The sequence below is a fragment of the Pezoporus wallicus genome, unplaced genomic scaffold, assembly GCF_028554395.1.
Source record: "Pezoporus wallicus isolate ANWC-B61680 ecotype Strahan unplaced genomic scaffold, APGP_CSIRO_Pwel_v1 contig_6464, whole genome shotgun sequence".
NCBI classification, from domain to species: domain Eukaryota; kingdom Metazoa; phylum Chordata; class Aves; order Psittaciformes; family Psittacidae; genus Pezoporus; species Pezoporus wallicus.
The window spans coordinates 1766475-1791339 of NW_026642130.1; the positions used below are offsets into that span (position 1 = coordinate 1766475).

At 42.3% G+C, this 24865-nt stretch overlaps 1 protein-coding gene across 3 annotated transcripts in view; it reads right to left on the reverse strand.

The window, feature by feature from the left end:
- Nucleotides 1-22733, reverse strand: part of PINX1 (PIN2 (TERF1) interacting telomerase inhibitor 1) — a 65811-nt gene extending 43078 nt beyond the window's left edge. The window contains exons 1-6 of one of the 3 annotated variants that reach the window (XM_057427492.1): nucleotides 22665-22733; nucleotides 16757-16866; nucleotides 14359-14451; nucleotides 13569-13647; nucleotides 9920-10012; nucleotides 6307-6383 (exon numbers count right to left, since the gene is read on the reverse strand). In XM_057427492.1, coding sequence (XP_057283475.1) covers nucleotides 6307-6383; nucleotides 9920-10012; nucleotides 13569-13647; nucleotides 14359-14451; nucleotides 16757-16866; nucleotides 22665-22683 — 471 coding nt within the window. In that variant the 5' untranslated portion in view covers nucleotides 22684-22733. Of the gene's footprint in view, nucleotides 1-6306; nucleotides 6384-9919; nucleotides 10013-13568; nucleotides 13648-14358; nucleotides 14452-16756; nucleotides 16867-20836; nucleotides 20860-20909; nucleotides 21085-22664 lie in introns of those variants that run through there. The other 2 variants (XM_057427493.1, XM_057427494.1) reach the window with 2 other exon arrangements.
- Between the last annotated feature and the right edge of the window lie 2132 nt (nucleotides 22734-24865).

Consider the following 24865-nt stretch of genomic DNA (forward strand, 5'->3'; position numbering starts at 1 on the left):
CTTACAGGAATGCTTTACACTGAATGAGAATATATTCAGAATATTGATTCTTGGACAGGATGTACCTCACTTAGATGTCCCCTATGATCACTGAAGAGGCATGTACGTCTAGGAAGGGTTTGGCTTCATACATCTTCCCCATCTTTGAAGATAGTGAATGCAGCTGTTTGGGCATCTGTGCCTCTTAGAATGGTTTGGGTTGGAAGGGCCCTTAAAGCTCATCTAGTTCCAACCTCTCTGTTATGGGCAAGGACACCTTCCACTTGAACAGTTTGCTCAAAGCCCCATCCTACATTTTGTTACCTGTGTTTTCATTTGCCTTGATTCTTGGCAAAATGTTATATTCACTCTTCCCAATGGCACGCAACACATTACACAGTTTTGTGCTGGAACGGTCAAGTCATATATAGCAACAAGCACTGCGCAGTTCTGAATTTTATCCCCAAGGAAGTGGGGAAACCAAGCTTCAGAGCTGGAGCCAGTCACAGAATGACTTGTTAGGAGATGTTTTACCTAAACCAATTCATCTGTGCCCATTCCAACGGGCCTAAAAGTGTTAAATTTTTTTTCTTGGCATCACTTACTAAGAAGCTGGGATTTCCCTTAAGAGACTTCTACTGCCCTGCTGACATCACTGCAAGGAAGCCTGTTGAAGAGTAAGCTTGTGTCTTCCTTTTTCTAATTGAAGTTCTCACCCCCAGTACCATTCTTGGCTTTTGCCTACTCTGATTACTATCCCTTCCCTTCCTCTGTTCCTCCCTCCCTGACCCCCAGATATTTATAGGCAGAGAGGTCATCTTTTTCTGCCTTTTTTTCTGAGATGAATGTATCCAGTTCCTCCACTCTCTCCTTCTAGGACATGCCCTCTAACCCTGTCACCCATTTTACACTAAATCTTTTTGGACTTTCTCCAGGTTTTTGATGTCCTTTTTCTGTTCTTCTCAGTCCCAAATACCTCATGCTAGCCATGGTCTCCAAAGCAGAACAGTGAAAAAAACCTCAGTTAATTTTAAACTAATTTTTCCTTTCCGCAGCTTTTTGTTCCCTGACATTGCTGGAAAAAAGGAACAGCAAATTAATTTATATGCTACCTCAACAGACTTTTGTCACAAGTAAAAAAACCCAGCAGACTAACTTGCAACTTGCCGAAAAGTCACAATGGTGAAACCCCACAAACATCAGTATCATGACTGGTATTTTGCAGAGTTGAGGCACATGGAATTATTTCAGTTTGCCCATAGCTTCAGTATGCCCATGGCAGAGCCAGACTTTAATGGATTTTCAGTTATGTCCCGTAAGATTAGCCAACATGCTTTTCTGATAAGTGCTGGGAAATATAAGTCAGTTGAGGAAGTTCTGCAAAATGTGTCAGAAGACAATTTCCTGATTAAGAAAAAAAAGTAAGTGAACAAGCAACAGGGTGGATAATTACATTTCTAATGACTAACATGGACAAAATCACCACAAACTTGAGACTTTTGGGCTACTTGGATTAGGTAGTTTAAGGGAACATACGCAGGTTTACGTCCAAGTTACAAAAATTTGGAGGAAGCAGATTACTCATCAAATGGCCTGAGACAAGGAAGTGAGATGGATGCAAAACATTCAGTTTTCTACGCATCTGAAACCGAGTTAGTACAAATGCACAAGCAAATCAGAACTACTCTCCCAGCCCCCAAAGTGAAATCAGTGCCAGAATCATGTTGTTCAGCAACCAAGTTGGGACTGTCTGTAACTCATTCCCAAATCCTCAGTCTCACTCGGGAGCATTTTCTCCAGTGATAAGGCTTCATCAGGAAACACAGCTGGATGGAGGAAGGAAATTCTGAGAAGCAAAAAAAATAGTGGGGGTTCCAGGAAGTTCAACCAGATAGGAACTAATGGAATTTGTTTTTCTGTCTCCCCAGCTCCCAAGTGTTCATAAGCAAGTGAGAAAATCAGAGGGAAAGTAGGGGCGAAAAAAGTCTGGCAGATCTTACCTTGCAAAACAGGTCCTCACTGGAGGTCTCCAGAGAGCATCATAATTACAATTCAATATTTTCGATCACTTACTCTCCCTGGGAAAAACTGCAGACGTTTTCAATTTAGGCCCACTCTCAAGACCAGCTATTGTTTTCTCCCTCTGTTCTTTCTTTTCACTTGTTTTTATTTATTCATTGTTTTTTAAGCAAAGGTCCCTGAACAGTTTATTAAGGAGGCTTTAGCTGGACACAAGATTAGCAAAAATAATAATAATTTTAAAAGTCCCGCTATGTTTAACATTCAGGAGAATTGAAGGCTGCAAGTGTCTGTGATTAGTAACACATATCCCAGAACCATCAAAACAACAGCTTTTACTAGTATCTCGGTCTTAGTACTTCTAGAGAAACTCCTTTCAACCCTTAGGAGCAAAGAGCATTTCCTTCCATATCCTTTGCAATTCCACTCTTTTGCAATCTTTACAATCCTCTAGCCAACTCCCTCTTCCTTTGATAAGGCAAATAATCCATATTTCAACATCCCCACTTACTGCAGTACTGTCAGTGTGAAACAAGAGAAAAGATCCATTAGCCAGATCAGTCCTAGGTTACTGAGACAGTTAACAAGCGAGTCTGAGATCAGCTTTACAGGTAAGACAGCTAAGATTAAGCCAGGACAAAAGAACTCCACAGGACAAGATCATCAAATGACTGCTAACGATCATACTAGAAAAGACTGAACACGACTAATTGGAAGAACATCTCTGTGACATACTGATTTGTTAAGATACCATTTATCACAGCAGCAGTTCAGAGGTGACGTATTTTTGACAAGCACTTCAGAAGAGCCAGGATTATCTCCCTGGCCCAGAGACAAACTCACTCAGCCTTGAGCCCTTCCACTAGTTCCCATTTGATCACAAGCACAGATGGAGTTTCCTGGATTTTGCTTCCCCCTCGTCCCCTTTTCCTAATCTTTAAGAACTGTTTGGTAAAACACCACCAACCAGACAGACCTAGTACAATGACACTGCTGATGAGCATCTATGTAACACCACTGCGAGGATACACTGCACCTTCGGCTATTTGTAGAAATAGAAAAGCTCAAAGGTTGTAGGTACAACAGCTCTTAGGCATAAGAAAAGCTCTGCAACACACTCAAAATGAAGTCTGCCCATAATGCCGTCAGAAGCATACATCCGTAAACCTTTACATAACTTTCATCCTGTCTCTGATGCCTACAGAACTGCAAACAACCACTTAATTCAGCTCATTTCTTGCATAATGATGTTGTTATTCCAGAATGTTCCCATCTTCTGCTCCTTAAGTGATCTCTTTCATCCATACTGCACTTTGTCACAGGCTTAAATTGGAGGCTTTAAGGAAGGGAGATAGTCAAAACTCAGTTGGACAAGGTCCTGAGGCAACTTGACATAGCTCTGAGCAGGGAGACTGATAGAGACCTCCAGGTCTCCTCCCGTATCAGTAATCACATGATTTTATGAAGTTATTCCATGAAGTTACACCCAAGATGGTTCTGATCCTGGAATGAAACAACTAGAAATATGGGAAAAAGAATCACGGTGAATATCTTTGTCAAAAGGTTGAGTGGAATGACAACTCTACTCCAAGATAAGCCATTCCATCCAAATCAAATCCATACTGAATGCTTCTTAAACTATACCTCTTACAGCTGGGAACCTGCAATCAGATTGACAGTAGAAGTTCTGGCACCTACGTAAGTATGACAACTGTCCTCATCTGCTTTGAACAGGGTCAGCAGCAGCATACAACTGCTACTAACGCTTGCAGAAGCTGCAATGAAAAGGGATTGAAGCCTTCCACAGCCTGAAGTCATACCAGAGGGCTCTGATGGACACCAGGACTCTTCCTACATTATCTCTACACAGAAACAGAAATGATCAACTCACTTCCAGCGGAATGACAGCACTTTCCTGCTGCACTAGTGCACTCTCTGCCACATCAGGGATTTCAAACCAGAATGCAAACACACGGGGAGAACAGTACTGCAAATCCTCACAGGGCGGTTCCATTTGTGCCACCTTAAGGACCAGGCTCTGGAATGTGATGGAAAAGGATCATGAGAGCTCATGGGTGCGACGAAATGAAATTGCTCAGAGCTGGAGAGCCTGAGCAATGCATTTTTGTTCTGTGCAAACTCCACAGATCTCTGATCCGTGAAGAAAAGGTGGGGGAAGCAATTGTGCTGCCTCTGGCTTTCTCTCCCTATTGCTGCCTAGCAGCAGACGGTAGCCAGAAGAGGACAATACAGCTCCAAATTACATTACCTCCTCCCTGTATTTGCATGTGGAGATGTGGGTGCTTAACAAGGAACAGTCTATGACTTTTTGCCAGAACCTTGAACCATTAGTTCACTGAGGGGAAAATGGAAATCTGCACAGCAGCCATCAGCTAACCACTGCATCAGTCAAGGGATTAGCAGAAACATGCACAAACATACACAACCTTCATAAGCAGCCATAAATGCATATAATCCGCATTTTGCCTATCAACAAAAGAAGAAACGCTCTACAGGGTAACGTCCCAGGAGAAGCAACAGCACTTTCCAAACTTAATCTTTTTATTTTCAAAAGATGTGGGACTTTAAGAGGAATTGAGACCAACTATTTGGAACAACTCATGGGTGGGCAAAATCTGCTCCCTTAACCACAGCACTGTTGATCTGCATTAAATGCCAGTTTGTCTTGCTTCAGAGTGATCTGACAGCAAAGGAGTTAAGAAGCAGATCCATGGCATATTCAAGTAATTAGAAGTGTTAATCAAAAGGGCTCTGATGAAGCAAGCTTACCTACAGCATTTGAGACCTCTGACAACTACTATGACTGATGGTCTACTCCAAAGATCCTGCCTTTCAAACCAAACCATGTGTCCTGTGACAAAGGCTTATACTGTTTTTCACAGTGGCAGACAAGACAGGACAGTTCTTAAGTTTCTTTAACTTCCTGGTTTAAATCAACTGCAACAGTATTTTTGCAGCTTATAGAGAACAGTACTCAGAAAACACACTTGACATTTTTCTCTGTCACCAATAAAGCTATCAATAACTTTAAAATCTACAGCAGATTCACTGAAATTATACTATATGGGATAACGGCGAGACCAAGTCCTCAAACTGTTCATTTCAAAACACCCCACTGAAGTATTATTTATTTTATCCAGGGAAGAATCCCCAGTGGGTTGCTATTTGTTCTTAACAAGCTCCCTTGTCATTCTGACTAGCATTTACAGAGCCACCCATTTCACTACTATCCAGGATCTCTTAGTACATTCTTCCTCTACTCCTCCCAAAGTTTATCACAGTGGCCTACTGTGAAGTTACAGAATTTTCAAGAGCACTGTACAAAGAGCAAGGTGTCAAACACATACATTCAGAAATGTCCACTGATTCTGACTTTCAGGCCCCATCTTTCCCTCCGGACATGACACAGAACTCTGGAACAACAGGGCAATTCTTGCAACACATGCATTTGTGCTTTTCCAGATGTTATTTTTCCAAACCATTTTTCTGGATATGTTAGCCATGTCACAATATAAATCTGCTATTTAACATACCAATAAGAATCATCATAGAATGGTTTGGTTTTGAAGGGATCTTAAAGCTCATCTAGTCCCAACCCCCCTGCCACAGACAGGGACACCTTCCACTAGACAAGGTTCTTCAAAGCCCTGTCCAGCCTGGCCTCCAACACTTCCAGGGATAGGGCATCCATACTGCCTGAAATAGCAAGTCTATTCTCTGCAAGTGCAAAAATGCTAATAAATAACGTAAATAAAGGAAAATAAATGCTAGCACAAACCTTGGTCTCATTACACAATGTTGGGGAAATGGTCTTCTCATTAAATATTTATCAGTGTTCAAGCCACATTTGAATCTTTTGTTTGCAGCTGCTCAGCCTTTCCAAATTGTTGTGAAATAAGGATAGTTTGCTGAGATTGGCCAGCTGCTACTGAATGTCAGATTTTACTTTGGATATTTATGGATCTTTCAGATCAAGCAAGATTTATGTACTTTGCCACGTACACTGCATAACAAGTGTAAAATTTAAACACTCAAGTTTCCTAACTCTACAGAAGTTTTATCATAATAATTCACAAAGTGATGTATTAAATTCACTCACTTCCTAACAGTTCAGATCACAGCCCTCCAACTGCAGCCTTCACACAGAAACAACAGCAATTTTACTGGCAGAAAACCTCTTGCTTTTAATGGCCATGTGGTGATCTCATCAGCAGAAAGACATTTAAATACGGTTTTATTATAAGGAATAATACAGAAGGAAACGAGAAAGGTGAAGCCTCTTGTTACCTGTCCCTTCAAACTCTTCTGTCGCTTCCCAAATATGCAGGACAGATCATCTTCACTGCGCGAAGACAGATCCTTACCTGAAAGGGGTAAGAGGAAGAAGAAAATCTCACAACCTTCACATCTGGTGATTACAGGTACATTTTGATAACCCAGACAGTGACCCACTGAGGTAGAAATTCTTTTTGGAGGGGAACAAATATTAAGGGGAGAGCATCAAAGACACTAAATGAAGGCTGACCATGACTCCCACATACAGTAGGAAGTATGTGTGTGTGTAGGGACAAAGGCTGGTGAGAAGACATCCACAACCTGCTGGTGTATGTCCACATGGAAACCTTTAACAGCAGCTTGTTTCCCCTGACTTGATGCTGCAATTGGCACAGCAAGATGAGGAAGCAGCCTTCACTATGCTAAAGGGAAAGAAGAGTTGTAACCTCCTACACATGAGAAAAGTTTAAGGGGAAACTGCACATCTTCAGACTGTCATGAGAACTCCCCATCTCTGACAAAGTTACAGAGTTATAGCTCCTCCATACAGTGAAGAAAAACATTCATCTTTACTCAGTGGAGACTTTGATTCATGAATTTGCTTCTGAAAAGCAAAACCTCCATCTCTACAACACACTGGTTTATTCCAACTTAAAACAATTTCAAGAGTAAAGCAAAAATTTCTCTGCGCTCCAGTAGGACCATTATTCCCATCTCACTGTTGTGTGGACAGCTGAATATCAGACATGAAGCATGGCAGGGGAAGCAAAAGGGTGTGATGTTATATTCTGAGATATGGGCAAAAGTATAGCCAATTCCAGAGTGCAAAAAACTTCACATTGAGTTGCCCACAACTTATATCAGAAAAGTCTTAAAAAATGTAACAGTCAGTAAAAGAAACAAAATTAGCCGAGACAGACCAACGTCTTAGGAGTATACTGGGGACTTACTCCACTTGATTTTCTGATTCCAAAAACACTGACCTCAAAATGAACCTAAGCACTTGTAATAGACAAATTAAAAAGATAATATGACTATTCTACCTGTTTCTTCTTCTGGGATCCATAACTGCCCATAAAGGGTAAGCAGACATATCAACCTAGACAAGAAAGTGCTACCCAACTTTCTGACGCCTCACTGCCCTGGACATCCTTACCCAAGCAAGCTGGGTGAAGAGTGGTGGCTGTTTTCAGTTTTACCTTGGCCAAGGCTTGAAACATACACTTCCAATCATAGAATCATAGAAACGTTAGGGTTGGAAAGGACCTTAAGATCATCTAGTTCCAACCCCCCTGCCATTGGCCGGGACACCTTACGCTAAATCATATCACCCAAGACCTCGTCCAAACTGGTCTTGAACACTGCCAGGGATGGAGCATTCGCAACTTCCTTGGGCAACCCATTCCAGTGCCTCAACAACCTCACAGAAAAGAATTTCCTCTTTATAACCAATCTAAACTTCCCCTGTTTAAGTTTGAACCCGTTACCCCTTGTCCTATTACTACAGTCCCTAATGAAGAGTCCATCCCCAGCATCCCTATAGGCCCCCTTCAGATACTGGAAGGCTGCTATGAGGTCTCCACGCAGCCTTCTCTTCTCCAGCCTGAACAGCCCCAACTTCCTCAGCCTGTCTTCATATGGGAGGTGCTCCAGTCCCCTGATCATCCTCGTGGCCCTCCCTCTGGACTTGTTCCAACAGTTCCATGTCCTTTTTATGTTGAGGACACCAGAACTGCACACAATACTCCAGGTGAGCTCTCACAAGAGCAGAGTAGAGGGGCAGGATCACCTCCTCGGACCTGCTTGGTCACGCTCCTTTTGATGCAGCCCAGGATACAGTTGGCTTTCTGGGCTACGAGCGCACACTGAAGCTGGCTCATGTTCATTTTCTCATCGACCAACACCCCCAAGTCCTTCTCTGCAGGGCTGCTCTGAATCTCTTCTCTGCCCAACCTGTAGCTGTGCCTGGGATTGCTCCAACCCAGGTGTAGGACCTTGCACTTGTCATGGTTAAACTTCATGAGGTTGGCATCAGCCCACCTCACAAGCGTGTCAAGGTCCCTCTGGATGGCATTCTGCTTCTCCTCTTACCCAATGCTTTCTTCCCATGCCTTCCCCCTTGAACGCATCCCCCTCCTCTTTTTGCATTCGCTAATACAAAACCAACTTAGCTGACAGTCCAAACCTTTTTCAGCAGTACAGTGGAACAGCTACTAGAAAAGCAATTGAAATTACTGTCTTAACCACATATTGGTGTGTCTTTCCCAGACATGAGCATGGCTGCTAAGGCTATGCGTGGGGACTGTGCTCCTCCAGCAGTGAGGCTACAAAACAGCACCGAAAACGGAAGCTGCATTTTCTGCCGTTGCTGCTCCCTTCTCCTGCTTTTGTGTAAGCTTGTCTTGTTTAGTCTAAAAGGAAGCAGGATCGGACTTGAACAACAAGGGCCACAACAACATTGGCCTTTCTCAAATAACTTTTCCTCTTTCCCTGAAAAAGGACAATTTCCCTGTTTTAGACCACAGAGGGTAACACAATCAAACAGGGGCCTACCTTACAGAAACACTGCAGCCAAACAAATGAGGGATACTGTTAATACGAAAGCCCCTTCCATATTTTACTGGCTCAAAAGACACTTTTATCCTCTGTTTTTAGTAAAAGGTTAAATGAAAATCAAAATAAATCCTCTTTGCTACTACCTCAAACAGGCCATTGGCCTCTGTACTTCCAAGCCCTGAGCCAATTCAATTGTTAAGCGTCATAAAGTGAACAGGTCATGTTAACATGTTGACTTCAAGGCCAGATTATTTTTTCAAAAACACCAAACCCCAATATCAGAGTTCTGCCTCCATTCAGACATCAGTTACTTCTGCTTTAGCAGAGGCATCTGGTATCTGAAACCATTACAGAGAGCTTTAAGTTCAATAAATTAGCCATTAGTGGAAAACAATCCTATCCCATATACACATGAAACGTATACACACACTATACGCACATGGGTATGTGAAAGGGGAAGGCAACCACTAAAGAAATAGAGCAAGGGACTGAACAACTGTCAAGAGCCAAAATAAGGGATAGCTGAAATAATGTAATCACTGTGGGAAAGAAATTGCAAAACTCCGTAAGTTCTTGATACGGTTTTTGTGGCCACCATCTACTGTCCTAATTTAGCCATAAAGTAACTGGTAGATGTAAGAGGGTTTTCCCTCTTCCTGCATTCAGCTTTAATCTGACCACTGATCTTATCCATGTGATCTCTTAGCAGGGGTTATTGGAGATTGCAGAGGATAGTACCGTGCAGATGCCCAGGTAACTCTTATCACCTTTGCCTCCCCTTCCCATCCCCTGCCCACACACAGATCACTCAAGAGTATTTACTGTTTCTTTATTCAGCTGATGATTCCTTCAGACAGAAAATGGTTTATTCAACAGTGTCAGCTTAAAGCCACTCAAAATTGTCCAAAATTGAGGAACAGCATATTATAACTTTAAGTTGCTGCAGGGAGCATTTCTAAACTAAGATTTTACTTGCCAAATTTAGACCCCAGAAGGCAACAGATCACCTTAACACTTTTTTTTCTCCTGATCTTGGCTAGAGCTCATGAAACAATGGAACTCCCCTTACCTTTTGCAAACTTCATATAATGGACACGTTTCTTGGAAGATTTGGATTTTTCTTCCAGACTGAATGTCTTCTTCTGATTATTCACTGAGGACTCTAAACAAAAACCAAACAGGTTCCAATCCTATCAGAGACATTCTAGCCAGCAAACATCAGTATATTTAACTTTCTCTCTCTAAACCAAGTCTCAACATATCACAATGTATTACTGAAGGAAGTATGGTAATTTTTGTCCAAGACATGTTACTGCTTGATTTTTTCTTTTTGTCACATCCCCTTCCCATTTCCAGTCAAATGTAATTTGAAAAGGCAGATACAGGTACACCAGGTCAAAGGCAAATCCATTTCTAAAGTAAGAAAAGCATAGTAAGTCAGAGTTTATTGTGCTGTTTGTTTTTAAACCTCTCCAGTGCCACAGTCTGATAAAGATGTAAGTAATGGGACAAATACTGAACCTGACTGGATAGAAAGAAGGGAGAAAAAAAACAACAACACAGGCCTTTCACTTCTAACACTACACAAAGTGTCTCTTTCTGGACACAGTCTGATACATCCATGTAAGGAAATTAAAGTGTGGCAGAGCTTTTCTGTCCCTGAGGCCAGCTAGAACAAATTGCCACATCCACATGATTTAATTTTCCTAGTTTGCAGAAGAGGGACTGCATCTAAACTGTCCACTGGGACGGTTTCCGGGTTGGCTAAGTCCCAGATTCACTCAGCAGTCATTTGGGAGAATGTTAGCTTGTGCAGGTCAAACCCATGTAAAGGATTAATCTGACTATTTAACAGTAAAGATATCACGTTCCTGTGCTGTGGCAGGTTATTTTACTGGTGCAGATGTACTCTGAATCCACAGAGCCTGTTAATTTACAAGAGGTTCTCAGAAGCAGGTAACTTGCTCTCTGGTTAATAACTACTTTATTAGTAATCACCATAGGATTATCTGCTCTGTAACTCTAGAAAAGGCTACTCTGGTGAGATGTTTTTTTCCTCTCCCAGTGACAACTGGGATGATAGGGAAATCAACCCATACCTTCAGGGCCAAGGTAAGTCACCTTTTCCATATGATCCCACCCCTGAAAGTTCTGCAGACCAAGCTTTTCTGACATTGGAATTACAGCACTTCACTGTTTGGTAGGTAGTGACAAGGCAAATGAAATCCACAGCCTGCAGTGAGAGAGGCAATTACCAGAAAGCACTTTGAGATCTACTCTTCCAGCCCTAAGACAAAGGACTAGCAAACCCAGTTTTAGATAAGAGTTCACAATCAAACTGGAAATCCTCTATAAATGGGGTCTGTGGGGAAAATATGCATCACAACTAAAATACCCTGACCAGAGATGAGGCACTTTAAGCCTGCTTTCTGATTCACTTGTACAGAGGGAACATTACACAGCAAAGGATTTCCACAGAGCTTCCTCCTCCTCTTTATTCTTGCAGCGAAAGGCACAGCAGCACCGCCTTGTGCCTTCAAGGCGGAATTTCAATCCTGGAACGTGCTGGCACTTGCAGCGGACAGGTAGGTACATCCCTGCGTCTTCCAGTGACTGGCAAATCCTGAACAAGCACTGCAGGAATATTCATTTGCTTTTTAAAGAAATTTAGTCATAGCAAAAAGCCATGTGTCATTTCTGTAGTAAATTTGATGCAGATGAGTATTCCAAAGCATATTACAAACATGAACAGCACGTTGCCCCTTTTACAAATGGGAAAAGGACACAGTCATTGCTACTTAATATTCCAGCAAAAGAGCCAGGAATCAAAACTCTTCACTAGGTGACCAGCTAGGAAAAAAAAGAAGAAAGAAAAGGAAGCTAAAACTATGCACCAAGGGTATTAGAATGTTGGCATACTAACCACCACAGGGCCCTTCCTTCCCGATCCCTAATTGCGATCCAACTCTGGCAACTACACCAGTTATTTAAGAACAATGAAGTTTTTCAGCTGACTTTTAATACAACTTGAAACTGGATTATGGCCAACAATGTAACATTTGATCCTGTAGCACAGCTGCGGGCAGACCTATCTGTATGAGTTTTGCCAGCTTAAACAACTGCCAAAAAACAAGTTTCAGAGCAATGCCTGTAGTCTGCAAATCACTAAACGTGACTATGGCCAGGTATTTTCAATGTGCACCCAAATTTGTCCTCTGATTGAAAACTCTTGTCCCAGCTCCTAAAATGACAAAGGAAAATTAACTGAGTAAACCAGGGAGAAATACAGTTGTCAGGGGCCACACTGCATCAGTCGAAATGACCCAAGGAATACTGCACAGATTTAGGAACAAGACAACCTTGCTCAATGAACCTGCCTCTGTGCTGACTCACTGTGTCCTTGGGCAAGTCGTTTCAGCTCTCCACTCATCAGTTTGCAGGTTTCCCACCAGTTACACCTAACTGATCTTCCCATGGCTCAAGTTGGAACTTGGGCAGGATTTAGATATAAAGGTAGAAAGGAACTTCTGGAATTTCCTTACGATACACTATTTCCTTACGATACACTATTCTACCTCTTCAACTACAGGACTTGAGGTCCTGTGTGGACCTCAAGACCATGGTCAGGACTTCAATGCGCAAGGATAATTTACACAGCAATTTTAAAGTGGTTTAAAAGCATCAGGTTCAGAATTTTAATCCTAGTTGTCTAGGATTAGAAAGCAAGTTTGATCCTTCTTGCTAACTGATTTTCTTCCTCCTTATTCTACTTCTCCTCTCCTAGAAAACCTTCTGTGCTCAAACGTTAAGAGTGAATGAATCAACAGTTGCTAGACTCCCTCGGCTGGCAATTCTGCCACTAACAGCACATGGATAGACTGCTCTGTCCAAGCAGAAGGCCTTGGTTTAATGAGACCCTACACATAGTTGTTTACATGTATGATCAGAGTTTAAACTTAAGTCTAACTAAAGGAGAGATAATAAACCATTTGATGTGCACAGTTCTGTAAGGCTGTACCCATCAGTTGAGCATAGCTTAATTTTTACAAACCAAAGTCTAACCGAACAAAGCTTTTAAAAATGAAAAGACTTATAAATAGCCCTTTCGGAAATTTGTGTAGTTTCCCCCACTTGTGTGCTCTACATCAGGGTGACAAAAATCACATTGTACCACACTCAAAACAGATGCATAACTCTGAGTCAAAAGCTAAGAAGCAGCTCTCTGAGGACAGGAAAAGTAGGTATTTAAGAAACCACCAGAGCATGGAAGCTATGTATGACAGTTCATTAGTAAAAGGAAGGCAAACACATTGCAACGGCGAGTGACTGCATTGTGAGCTTTTGCACTGCCTCTGGCTGCTGTATAAAGAAGCAAGTGCTACAGTAGAACATCCCAGCAAAAGATCCCACATGTTGTGGCCCTGGATAAAATAAACAAGTTTAAAATTTTATGTCTGCTTTCCCCAACAAAAAGCCTTTAATAGAGACCTGACTGAGAGCAAAACTGATCCATTGAGATCAATATATACAGATAAACTTCAGCATGGTAACAGATGACGTGTCTTTCAGCTCCCACTGACTTCAGCGGAGAAGGGGTAGTTGCCAACCTCAGCAAGACTATCACCACCCCAAAGTATTGGGCCTCAGCTAGCCTTTATGACAGAGAATGGAAACTGTGCTAGGCTTCCAGCATCTGACTGAGCAAAGCACGAACCTACCTGTTTCACCCTGTCCATGGCAATCATTCAGTTCAGCCAGAAGCTGGTTGAAGTCATCCTGATGAGCAATCCAGTTGTCCTGTAAATATCACCCACATGAATACAAGGCAAAAGTCTTCAGAACTAACAAAAGTTTTGCTAAACTAAGTATTAAGACTGCACTCTAAGAAGTAACTTAATTGTAGATACTCAATGCTGGTCAGTGGAAGGGACTCTCAGAAGCAACACACATGCTTCCTACAGTCACTCTAAAGAGTAGTAATTGTAAGGGTTGTGTTTGTAAGTTCTTAATACTGAGCTACTGTTGGCTCTGTGTGTCTCACATCAGTGCAAGATGTTTTCAAAAGTAGGCAGGAAATAGCACTGTGATTTTTTTCCAGCAAAGCTACTTGAGATGTTGATTGTGAGACAGGCACTTTTAGGACCATGTTCTGCTCTACCTATGTACCTGAACTCCAGACAGAAAGGTGACTGTATCAGGAAGAGAAGGCACGAAGCAGGGCAGAAAATATAAAGAAAAGGCAAGTATTTCAGTAATTTGCTAGGAAGCAAAAAAAAAAAATAATCTCAGAACAGCTGGCCTGCAGAATTCACTGTAACCTTTCCAAGCAGGTACTTGCTCCTAGAACACCCAACAAAGCAGTAACTCCAGGTGAAGAGTTTCTGTGGAGATACTGGCACAGGTACATGCTGCCATCAGATGTGACAACCGATTTCACAAATATCCTGTTACAAAGATTGTGCTTTAGCTGAAATGGCAGCCATTTCCTTACCTGATGCTAGAGCTCACCTCATAATTGATGGTTGCTCCTAACCCCAGTGTGTTGTTTTTCACTTGAACCTTGATATGTTCTGTGTTTCCTTGTTCTTGAGCCCCAAGACCCTAAGGAGGATTTAAGCATAAAAATGTAAGGATTTTATAGCAACAATTAAAGCTTTTGATCTGTAAAGTAGTTTGCAATGAAATACAGCAAGAAATCTCAACTTGCTATTTATTTGCTTGCCTGTAACTGAATTCATTCACAGGCATTAGCACACATGAGATATTACAGTTTTTTAATTTACTACTTAAGCCTCCAGCAAAGTATTACAAACACTAAAATAGCAACAACATTAAGTAGCTGGGTGATTAATCAGGAAGCCACCTGACATTCCTAGGCAAGTCCAAAGTGTTTACAATTTTAAAACAAGATACTACATAAAAAGAACTTGCCTCTCACAAAAAATGCCACCATCATTGGGAAAGCAGCTGTGTAATGGGCTGTAAGACAGATGTCACATACAACATGCAATACAGAACGAAGTTATACAGGAGAAAAGTGGGGGAGAGGATCAGACTGGAGCTAGCAGAACATTAAAAACTTCTTCCATCTCATTCACACTCATAAACTGATGAAGATATTTGAGCAAACAAATGTTGGGTTTGTCTATCCTAAAAACCACCATCACTCAAATCTGGGAAGCAATCTTCAGGCTCAGTATTATCGTTCTTAACTATACAATGGGGGAGGAGCTGGGGGGAAGGGGAGCAGAGGGGGGAGGAAGAGGAACCCCAAAAAGATAAAAAGACAAAGCATTTGGTTTAAAACTTTATTCCTGGTATCTACTACCCACTTTTCCCCTAATCTGTCACCAGTAACAAATTATCAGCTATGTGTCTGGCTACAATAAACATGTAATGTGGTAGAGCAGTGGAGAGAAGCCCTGTGGATCGATCCCGGACATATCTAGTATTTGGAGGAATGCGGCAGAGTTGAAGAAGGCTGCTGCTGTTACAAAACCAGTAGAGCTTATTTGGTTAGTGGGGAGGAAAATTTACCTTGAAATTTCTGCTAACAAAAAAGTATGGAAGCAAGCAGGATACTTGACTTGCACATTCTGCTGTGACCCAATTCCAATACAACTAACAACAGGACTAGTGTAAGCAGCTTAATTTCACTGCACAGATGGGCTTTTGCCCATCAATATGATCAAGCTTAAGTTCCATTTGTCTAAATGTGTAGTGGAATGGAGGCATGAATCCTTCTTGTGCAGCTCAAGTAGGAAACTTACTGTTGTGAAGAAGATTGGGAGGGGACAGACAGAAAAGAAAACATGAGGCCTTCCTCTAACACCCTGACAGACACAGTGTTCGTAACAGCAAAGGTGTTATCTGTGGTCAGAGAAGCTTATGGCCTAAAATACATTCAGGACATCTAACAGCATCTTTTTCTACTCTGGTTTAGATTTCTATTTTAATCTTACACACATGAAACACCTATGCATGCAATTTACATTAAAAGACAGTGCTCTAGCTCCATACTCTTAAGAGGCTGGTCTAAAGCCCAGTGAAACTGATGCCAGTTCCTTGACTTCAGCAGCCTTTGAATCAGGTACTGCTGCTTGTTCAAATAAGAGGTAGCTAGAAGCCAGATTTACATGTGCTAAATATAAGACAACTGAGGCAACAGCAGGTTATACTGAGAAATCCATGAGCACGCTTATTTTTTTGCTAAGTTTTAATGCATTCACAGAATTAAGAATGAACCTAATTTTATTCCTTTCTAAAAAGGCTGGGAGAGCAAATCTAGGAGAATTAGTATCATGGGGGTTTTGTGTGCATTAAACACACTGACACGCAGGCCAAAATCTCAGCTTTGCTGAGGCACCTTTGTGGAAGTTAAACTGCTTTTAAGGGGCAGCTGAGAAGTCTGCAGCTGTCTGCACTGACCTAGAGATTATTCTTAGCCCCAGAAACCAGTCACCTCACCCCACAGGTACAGGCTGGAGGTAGGAAGGAATACACCTCACATAACACTGCATTTTGATCATTCAAGGAACAGACCATAAGCAATCTTTAAAAATAGGTGAAGGATTAGAGCAGGTCTGGAGTTGCTCTGAACAGTACCAATAGCCAGGGAGATGACTGAGGGGGGTAAAGGCAACTTAAAAGCCTTTAGCCGTCACCTAATTTAATGGGTCAATGCCTGCTCTTACTTAGGTGCAAAGTCAAAGGAAGGGGAGAAAAGCAGGACAGGCCCAAGCAAGAAAGCACCTTTGTAACAAACTATAGATATCTAACAATGCTCAAATTCTCTGCGCACTTCAGAGAATAAATCAAATAGAACACGGTTGTTTTAAACATCGAGATCGAGAATCCCCTGGCAGTCTTCCACCCTTCAGCTAGACAATTCTCCTTTAGATCATACCTTTCCTTTGGACCAGCCCATCTTTTCCAGCATCTTCTGGCCAAATTTAGATTCATCTTTACTCCAAGCGCTATTTCGTGGATCCACAGACCACTTCTGCCTTCTACGGGCTAGAGCAGGAAGGAAAAATTCAAACAGGCTCTACTGACATTCTCATGGTGTTCTTAGTATTCAATCAATCCCAGAAAAGCTCTTTATTGCAAAAAACTAACCCAGAACTTATGCCAGACTAAACACATTTTGGGGGTTAATTTTACTAAACCTCATATTGCAAATTAAAAAAAAGAAAACAACAAAAATCCACAAAAAAACAACGAAAATGTTAATTATTAATGTGAAAAATGCCAGAGTAAATTTGTTACGGAAACTGTCATCCCTAAGGATGAGCTGCAACTCAGGGAAGGCTTTAAGGATTACTACTTAGGTGTACAGGCCTAAATTCGGTATTTATTCCAACTTTGTTCTACATCTGAGACTATGGTGCTGGCTTTCCCAGCTCTGGACAACACCCACTAGCCAGTCTTCCTTTCAACCAGAACACAGAAGTTTTAGTATTTGCCTTCATAACAAAAGCCAAACCAAAAATCAAAAGTAAGTGACAAAATTTCCAGAAGTAAATTACAGGACAGAAGCAAGTGAGACTTCAGCTTTTGGATTTGCCACAAAATGATTTATTCAGAAACTGAAAAGTCACCGGAAATCACTGCAGGTGTTAAAAAATCCAAACGAGAATTATAGCTCCCTTGCAGACTCCTAAAGAAACTACCGTCCCCCAAGCCCACGGGTGCGCTTGCCTCTATCATCAGGAATAGCTTCAATGAAATCAAGGAAGAAAAGCTAGCCCAGTTAACCAACCACTTCAACTGTGCACCTAAACACAAGCAGGAAGATAACCTAAATAAACAGAACAAACAAAGAATGGGAGACAGGAAGATTACAAACTTCATTAAACACGATGGGAAACAACAGATCAAAAATGACCGATTAACCCAAGGCCATACAAAGTCAGTGAGAAGCCAAGTCCACTGAGGTGCTTGCAACATAATCAGGAAGTCATCTTTCCCTAAAATGCAACAGTTAGGATTTGGGCCAGGGGAACAGACTATTACAGGAATGGCTGATTCATTTTTTGCCCAGTTTTGTTTTGTTCTTAAAGAACTAACAGAGTTAGAATACAAGACTGTGGCTTTTTTTAACATGCTGCTGAAGCTCTGAATCTCAAAATAGGTGTGGTATGACAGCCCCATAAAAAGTAATAGTCTGATAAGGTTTTCATAAAACCCCAACAGTCCATAAAAAAAGATTTTACAGTAGGTTAAATGACTCAGTGCTGTGGGAGGAATTGACATAGCCTTCACTTGGTTCAATTCTCTGCAGGAAAACAATTTGCTTCCAACAGGCAGCCTTCAGAGAAGCATCTACTACAAGCCCTACCTGTGCTGCTAACAACAGCTGCTAAAATGCCACTGTGGACTGTGATTTTCAACGCCCAAGCAAATTAGGGTTCCCTGCTGCCCCACTGAGAAGAAAAACTGTGAAACTCACCAAGCTAGGAATCTGGGACAATGAACATGCTTTGTCATCTTCCCTGAAACAAGATGCAAACAATCTCTAAGTACCCAGGTTTCCAGTTCTTTATCTGGGGGGGTTATTGGGAATTAAAATGTTATCAAGCTGGAAGCAAAAGCTAAATCCTAAAAAGACAGGGAACTTCTTGGCTGTTGCTTTTGTCTGTAGCTGACAGTGAGACAAACAGCATAAAAAGATGGAAAACAAAAATAAGCAATTTAATAGAGATTATGCTGCCCACCTGAGCAGCAGGCCCTCCTTTTCAATTATACATCTTAACTGATCCCTTTATTTAAAATCTCTCAATTAACATCAACTTTCCCTCACTCAGTCACCAAAAACTGTTCAATGCCTCTTTTTAAACCTAACTATAACAACACTGTAAGTATGCCCATATTCTATCGTGCTCTCTGCAGCTAGCTCCCCAGGTGGTGACTTTGCAAATACCAAGAAATCCAGTTCAACACAGTTCTTGCAGCTGTAAAGCCACTGCATGTGTCTCAGGATTTGTCTATGCAGAAGAGGCAATCCGTGTCAACTGAGTGTGAATTTAAATTAACTTCCAAATTGAATTGTTTGATGTAGTTCAACTAATCCACTTTAAAAGTTAATTTCTATTCTTTTTTCTGAATCCCTCTCCAACAAAGATATTTTACTCCCAGGAGGGCAATGGTAACAAAACACAAGGACACCTAATAGAGGTGTCTCAAGCTTTGAATTTTAAGAGACCTTCCCTCTCCCAGAACGTGCAATCCAAGTATTTCAAACCTCTTCACTATCCCAATGGGATTAATCCTCACATTTCTCTCAGGTTAACACACTCTTATTTTCAAATATGGCAAGCTAGAGACAGGAAAATAAAGTTGCAGTATTTAAGAGAGCTGGGAATGACTTTATGCAACACACAGCAATGATAAAATCATCCCCCCTCTCCAAACAAACAACAAAAAAAGACTACTTAGTCAACAATTTATCAGAAATGTTTGTCCACTGATAAGAGCGAGAAAGGAAACACACTGTCTTCCAGCTAAAACACTCAGCTCAGAAGTTAACACCAATCATCAAGGTTGCTCATAGAATGATTCTAGATACAGTAATGCAACTCTGAGCAAGCAGCACCATCCAGTGGAGAAAACAATAATTTCTTTAGATACTTCACTCAAGACACCTTAACATTTGAAAAAGATCAATTACTAAACCCTTTTACCAAGGCTAATTCTGTGTCTGGGGCATACGTTTATCACTTCTGGCAGTTCTCATCCGAATCCCTGCTGTGTGCCCACACATGGTGATAGTTAAATTTCTCTAACGAACAGAAGAGATTTTATTCTGCCCACAGATTTTATTTTTAATCAAAGATATGAAGCCCATCATTAATGTAAGCTCCTTTTTTTTTTCCTGAGAAGCACCAATAACATAGAGAGTTAATTAAAATTTATTAAAGTTAAAAACAAATTAAAAGTGAAAATTACAAGCTACCTCTTTGGCCATTTCTGCAATTAATATGTTTTTTAAATTCAGACTACATAAGCATAAAATGACTGAGTTTGTCCTTTCTCAGTTTAGCAGACACAATCACAAAAGTTGGAAGGAACACTCAGGATCATCTACTTCAACCCGCTGCTTAAGCAGGTGGTCCAGGAATTTCTTGCGTTTTCAATTTGCATTTACTGCTTTTTGTCCTGTCCCTACATACTGCTGAGAAGTGTCCTTAAGTCACAGAATCACAGAACAGTTAGGGTTGGAAAGGACCTTAAGATCATCTAGTTCCAACCCCCCTACCGTGGGCAGGGACACCTCACACTAAACCAGATCACCCAAGGCTTTGTCCAACCTGGTCTTGAACACTGCCAGCAATGGAGCATTCACAACCTCCATGGGCAACCCATTCCAGTGCCTCACCACCCTCACAGGAAAGAATTTCCTCCTTATATCCAATCTAAACTTCCCCTGTTTAAGTTTGAACCGATTACCCCTTGTCCTATCACTACAATGTCTAATGAAGAGTCCCTCCCCAGCATTCGTACAGGCCCCCTTCAGATACTGGAAGGCTGCTCTGAGGTCTCCACGCAGCCTTCTCTTCTCCAGCCTGAACAGCCCCAACTTTCTCAGCCTATCTTCATACAGGAGGTGCTCCAGTCCCCTGATCATCCTCGTGGCTCTTCTCTGGGCTTGTTCCAACAGTTCCATGTACTTTTTTATGTTGAGGACACCAGAACTGCACACAATACTCCAAGTGAGGTCTCACAAGAGCAGAGTAAAGGGGCAGGATCACCTCCTTCGACCTGCTGGTCATGCTCCTTTTGATGCAGCCCAGGGTACGATTGGCTTTCTGGGCTGCAAGCATACACTGAAGCCGGCTCATGTTCATTTTCTCATCAACCAACACCCACAAGTCTTTCTCTGTAGGGTTGCTCTGAATCTCTTCTCTGGCCAACCTGTAGCTCTGCCTGGAATGTCCCTGGGATGAATGGGCTTTCACAGCTGTGGTAAAACCAATTAACCACATACCTCACCCCCAATTTCTTTTAGGATGAATGAGATCATCAGAGCTTAATCCAGAACTAGGAATAAAACTGCAGACTTGCAACGTGCCTTCACAATTATAACTGCAGCTGAAGGTGATGAACAAATTCAGACAACTATGCAAACATGGCTCTCAGCAACTAAATTTGTTTCTTATGGCAACTGATTTTAGAATTCACTATATACAGAAGCTGCCTTAACACACTGGCACAGGTTGCCCAGAGAAGCTGTGGCTGCCCCATCCCTGCACTGTTCAAGGCCTGCTTGGACAGGCTTGGAGCAACCTGGTCTAGTGGAAGGTGTCTCTGCCTGTGGCAAGTGGTTGGAACTGGATGCGTGTTAAGGTCCCTTCCAACCCAAACTATTCTACAATTACTGATATATGCAGTGCCCAATTAAAATAATTACCAAATTCTGAGAAAAAAAGAAAAGCAAAAAACCCCAAGATGTCACCAACAAGTTTACATCTAAAAAAATAATCAGCAAATTACATATGCAAATGCAGCTTTGTTTTCCTCAATTCATACCTGTATTTTCCACTGGAAACCTTATTTTCTAATTAGTCATTACACTTAAGAAGATCTATCGTACAGTTCAAATTAGTCCTACAGAATCAAATTCATTAGATCCTGTGCTTTCTCATTAAGAGTGTCCCGCTAGCAGTAAGCTTACCAAAACACCTAAGGACATTAACAATACTCAGACAGAAGTGTATTAGTCCTGTCACATAAAAATTTACAGTTAAGAAGTTTACTCTTTCCACTCATATATAGCTTTACATTTACTAGAAAAGGCTGATTAACAGAAATGCATCTTTAACTCAGAAGAGAACGCAACAAAAGTTTTTAGTTCACATTTGGGCCAGCCCTGAGACAGTTGTGTTTCCTGAATGAAAAGCTTTACTCAAGAAACAGTTATTGCACAGGATATTTGTGCAATATTTTAATCAGTTCTTTCAGATATGGGGAGCCTAAGCCCTCAATTACTTCAGAGCTAAGAGTGAAGCTCTGATTCCAGTATGAGGAAAAAGTTAACTGAATTACCAGGCTGCACGTAACAATGCCTTCAAAAATGATTCACTCACCAACACCCTTAATGAAAACGCATAACACAACCACATGACCTTATCCTGATATCTCCCTAATGAGTTCCATACATTTACTTGCCTTTTTTTTAAGCACCTGCCTCAAATCCCATACATCCCACACTCACTTTTCCCAACTCAGCACTTAACTGACCTCTGAAGCTCCCTGTACACACAGCTCAAATTCTAACCCTGGGTGAGATCAAAAGATCCGTGCCTACATATACACACACAGATCAGCTGAGCTCTCCTGCTGCCACACAACCCCAGTCCAGAGGCTTCGGCATACCTGCACTCTTAACACACCGCTGTACAGATAGTACCGAGACTCTGAAAGATCACAGAGTCACGGAGTGGTTTGGGTTGGAAGGGACCTTAAAGCGCATCCACTTCCAACCCCCTGCCACAGGCAGGGACACCTCCCACTAGAGCAGGTTGCTCCAAGCCCCGGCCAATCTGTCCTTGAACACTTCCAAAGATGGGGCAAATGCCGGCCCCGAAGCCATCCGACAGACATCCCCACCGGCAGGCCAGGAAGCGAGCGAGCCCCGCAAACCCGCACCCAGCCACCGCGGGCGCTCCGGGGACCCGCCCGCGCCCTCGGCAGGAACAGCGCGGCCCAGGCCCCATTCCCGAAGGGCCCAGGGCGGGCCCGAACCGCTCCCCGCACCACGGCCCTTGCCCCGCGGCCCGCTGCCGCAGCTCCCCCCCCGCAGGAACACCACTCACGCTCCGCCAGCATCGCCATCTTGAGGACCTCCCTCCCTCACGGCGCGCAGCGAGAGAACACCACCGCTCCCCCGCCTGAAGAGGGGGCTTTTGTAACTTCGGGCGCAGAAAAGTCAGGCAAAAAAAATGCCTGACTAAAAATGTCTTGGACCAAGACACCGCAGCGGCTATCCGAGTGGAAATAGAGGGTGTAAATTACTAAACGTCTACTAAAAATATCGGAAGACACGTTGGGTCGTATGTAGGCTAGTCGCGCGCATTTCAGGGCGGATATTGGACAGTCAGGTTTGCGGGCAGCCGAAGAGCGCAGCCTCGGCAGAGGAGGCGGTGCGTTCTGCGGGCGGATTGGGGCTGCCCCGCACTGTTAGAGCCGATAAAGCCGGCGATAAAGCCAGTGCAAGCGAGTAGTGGGAGCTCTGAGAGGACTTAGCCGTTCCGATAGCGAGTTTCATGGTCTCTGCAGATGGAGCCCTTTGTTGGGGGCTCTTGAGTGGGGGAAAGGGGTTGAGCAGTGCTCGCTGTGTGCAGGTGTGTGGTTAGAAAGGACGGAGATGGGCACTGCGAATGCTCAACGGATGTCGTTGAGTCTTCCCAAATCCCCTCATGTGTTGAGGGGACCTTGGATGCCTTGTACAGCACCCTTTGCCTGTCGGCTTGTGATATAGCGGAACTTGTGATCGTGTCGCAGGACAGCTTTTGGTGTATAACGAGTCAAAAAAGGTTTTTTGTTAGCAGCAGCGTGAAGCCTCCTCAAGCAAGTTGTTCTCCTTTTCAAGGTTTTTAAAGATTTTGTGGTGCACCCAAATCTATAATGTCAGCTCATGTTTCTTGCCTTACCCACCTTATATGTGGAAGAAAGAAAAAAAAAAAACTCTGCTTCAAACTTTGTGCATTTAAAGACTGAACACAGTCCCTCAAGGTTTGCTTGCTGAATCAAACCATCACTATTTAGTGTTTTCTTACAGATCATGTTTCTGAGCCCTTGGTCATTTGTGTTTTCTCTTGTTTTGATTAGGGGGGTTTTAACCACTTTGAAGTTGTTTCTTCTTGTATTTGTCTAGTTCATAGGAACTGGATATAAACTATTTAAAAAAAAAAAATGACATGTATGTTGCTGCTGAGTTCTTCGGAGCCGACAGCTGGAGCCATAGGCTGCTTCCTCTGTCTCCCCTCTGGCTGTGTTTTGCATCTGAGTGTAATATTTTGTTCACTATTCTCCATATCCCTCTCAGAGAAGCACTGTGTAGTGGGATTGTGTATGTGAAGTGTGTTAATCCTGTCTTGCTCCTTACTTTATCAATACTTGCTTCTGTCTTTCCACTTAATTGTGTTGTTCTTAACTGCAGACCTTTGGGGTCTCTGCTGCCTCTTTCCCCATTGGGAGTCACCTGCAAGTATCATTAAGTGTTCTTAAGTCAGGTATTGATGGGAGTATTGAATGCTGCCAGGAACAAAACATATTTCCCATCACTCTTCATCCATGTTCCGTATGGATGACAGCTGGATTACAGCTCCCCCAGTTCAGCTTTTCAAACTGCTTTGCTTCTGTGCTTTTTGAGTTAGATTACGTTTCCCTATGTGCTTATGAGAACATCTGAAGGACAGTTTCTAAAGACTATAGACAAAGAAGTGATAATCATCTCTTTTTCTCTGTAAGACCTGGCAGCAAAGTTAGACTGATACAATGGAACTTGTTCTTGGCAAATCTATAAGTTATAAATAGCTTGATTTTTATTTTGTTTAATAGTTTATATTCAGTTCCTATTAAACTGGCTGCTCTGACTGCCCCACTTCCTCCTTTAAAGAAGGGTTTCAGGCTGGTCCTCTTGTAGTCTTCTAAACCCACCTCTAGGCATCAGAAATTCTTAGTGTATTCTTAATTCTTTCATTAGAAATTCTTAGAAAGCATTCTCTACATGCTTTCGGGTCACATTCATCAGGCTTGATTGACATGAAAACCAATAAATACTTCCCAATCCTTTGCTATCTGGGAGGTCTGTTCCCTTTCCCTCTCTCATTAATTGTGTTAGCTGCTTGGTTGCACCTAGTCATATAGTGAAGACTGAATGGATGAATCATGGCCTGCTTTCTCCACTGTGTAGTGAATCAGCCTTGCCGTTGATCTTTGTCTTATGCTGTGATATATATAAAGCTTTGCAGCTGTGGGTTTTACCTCATTCAGTGCCTTGACTTTGTTCATT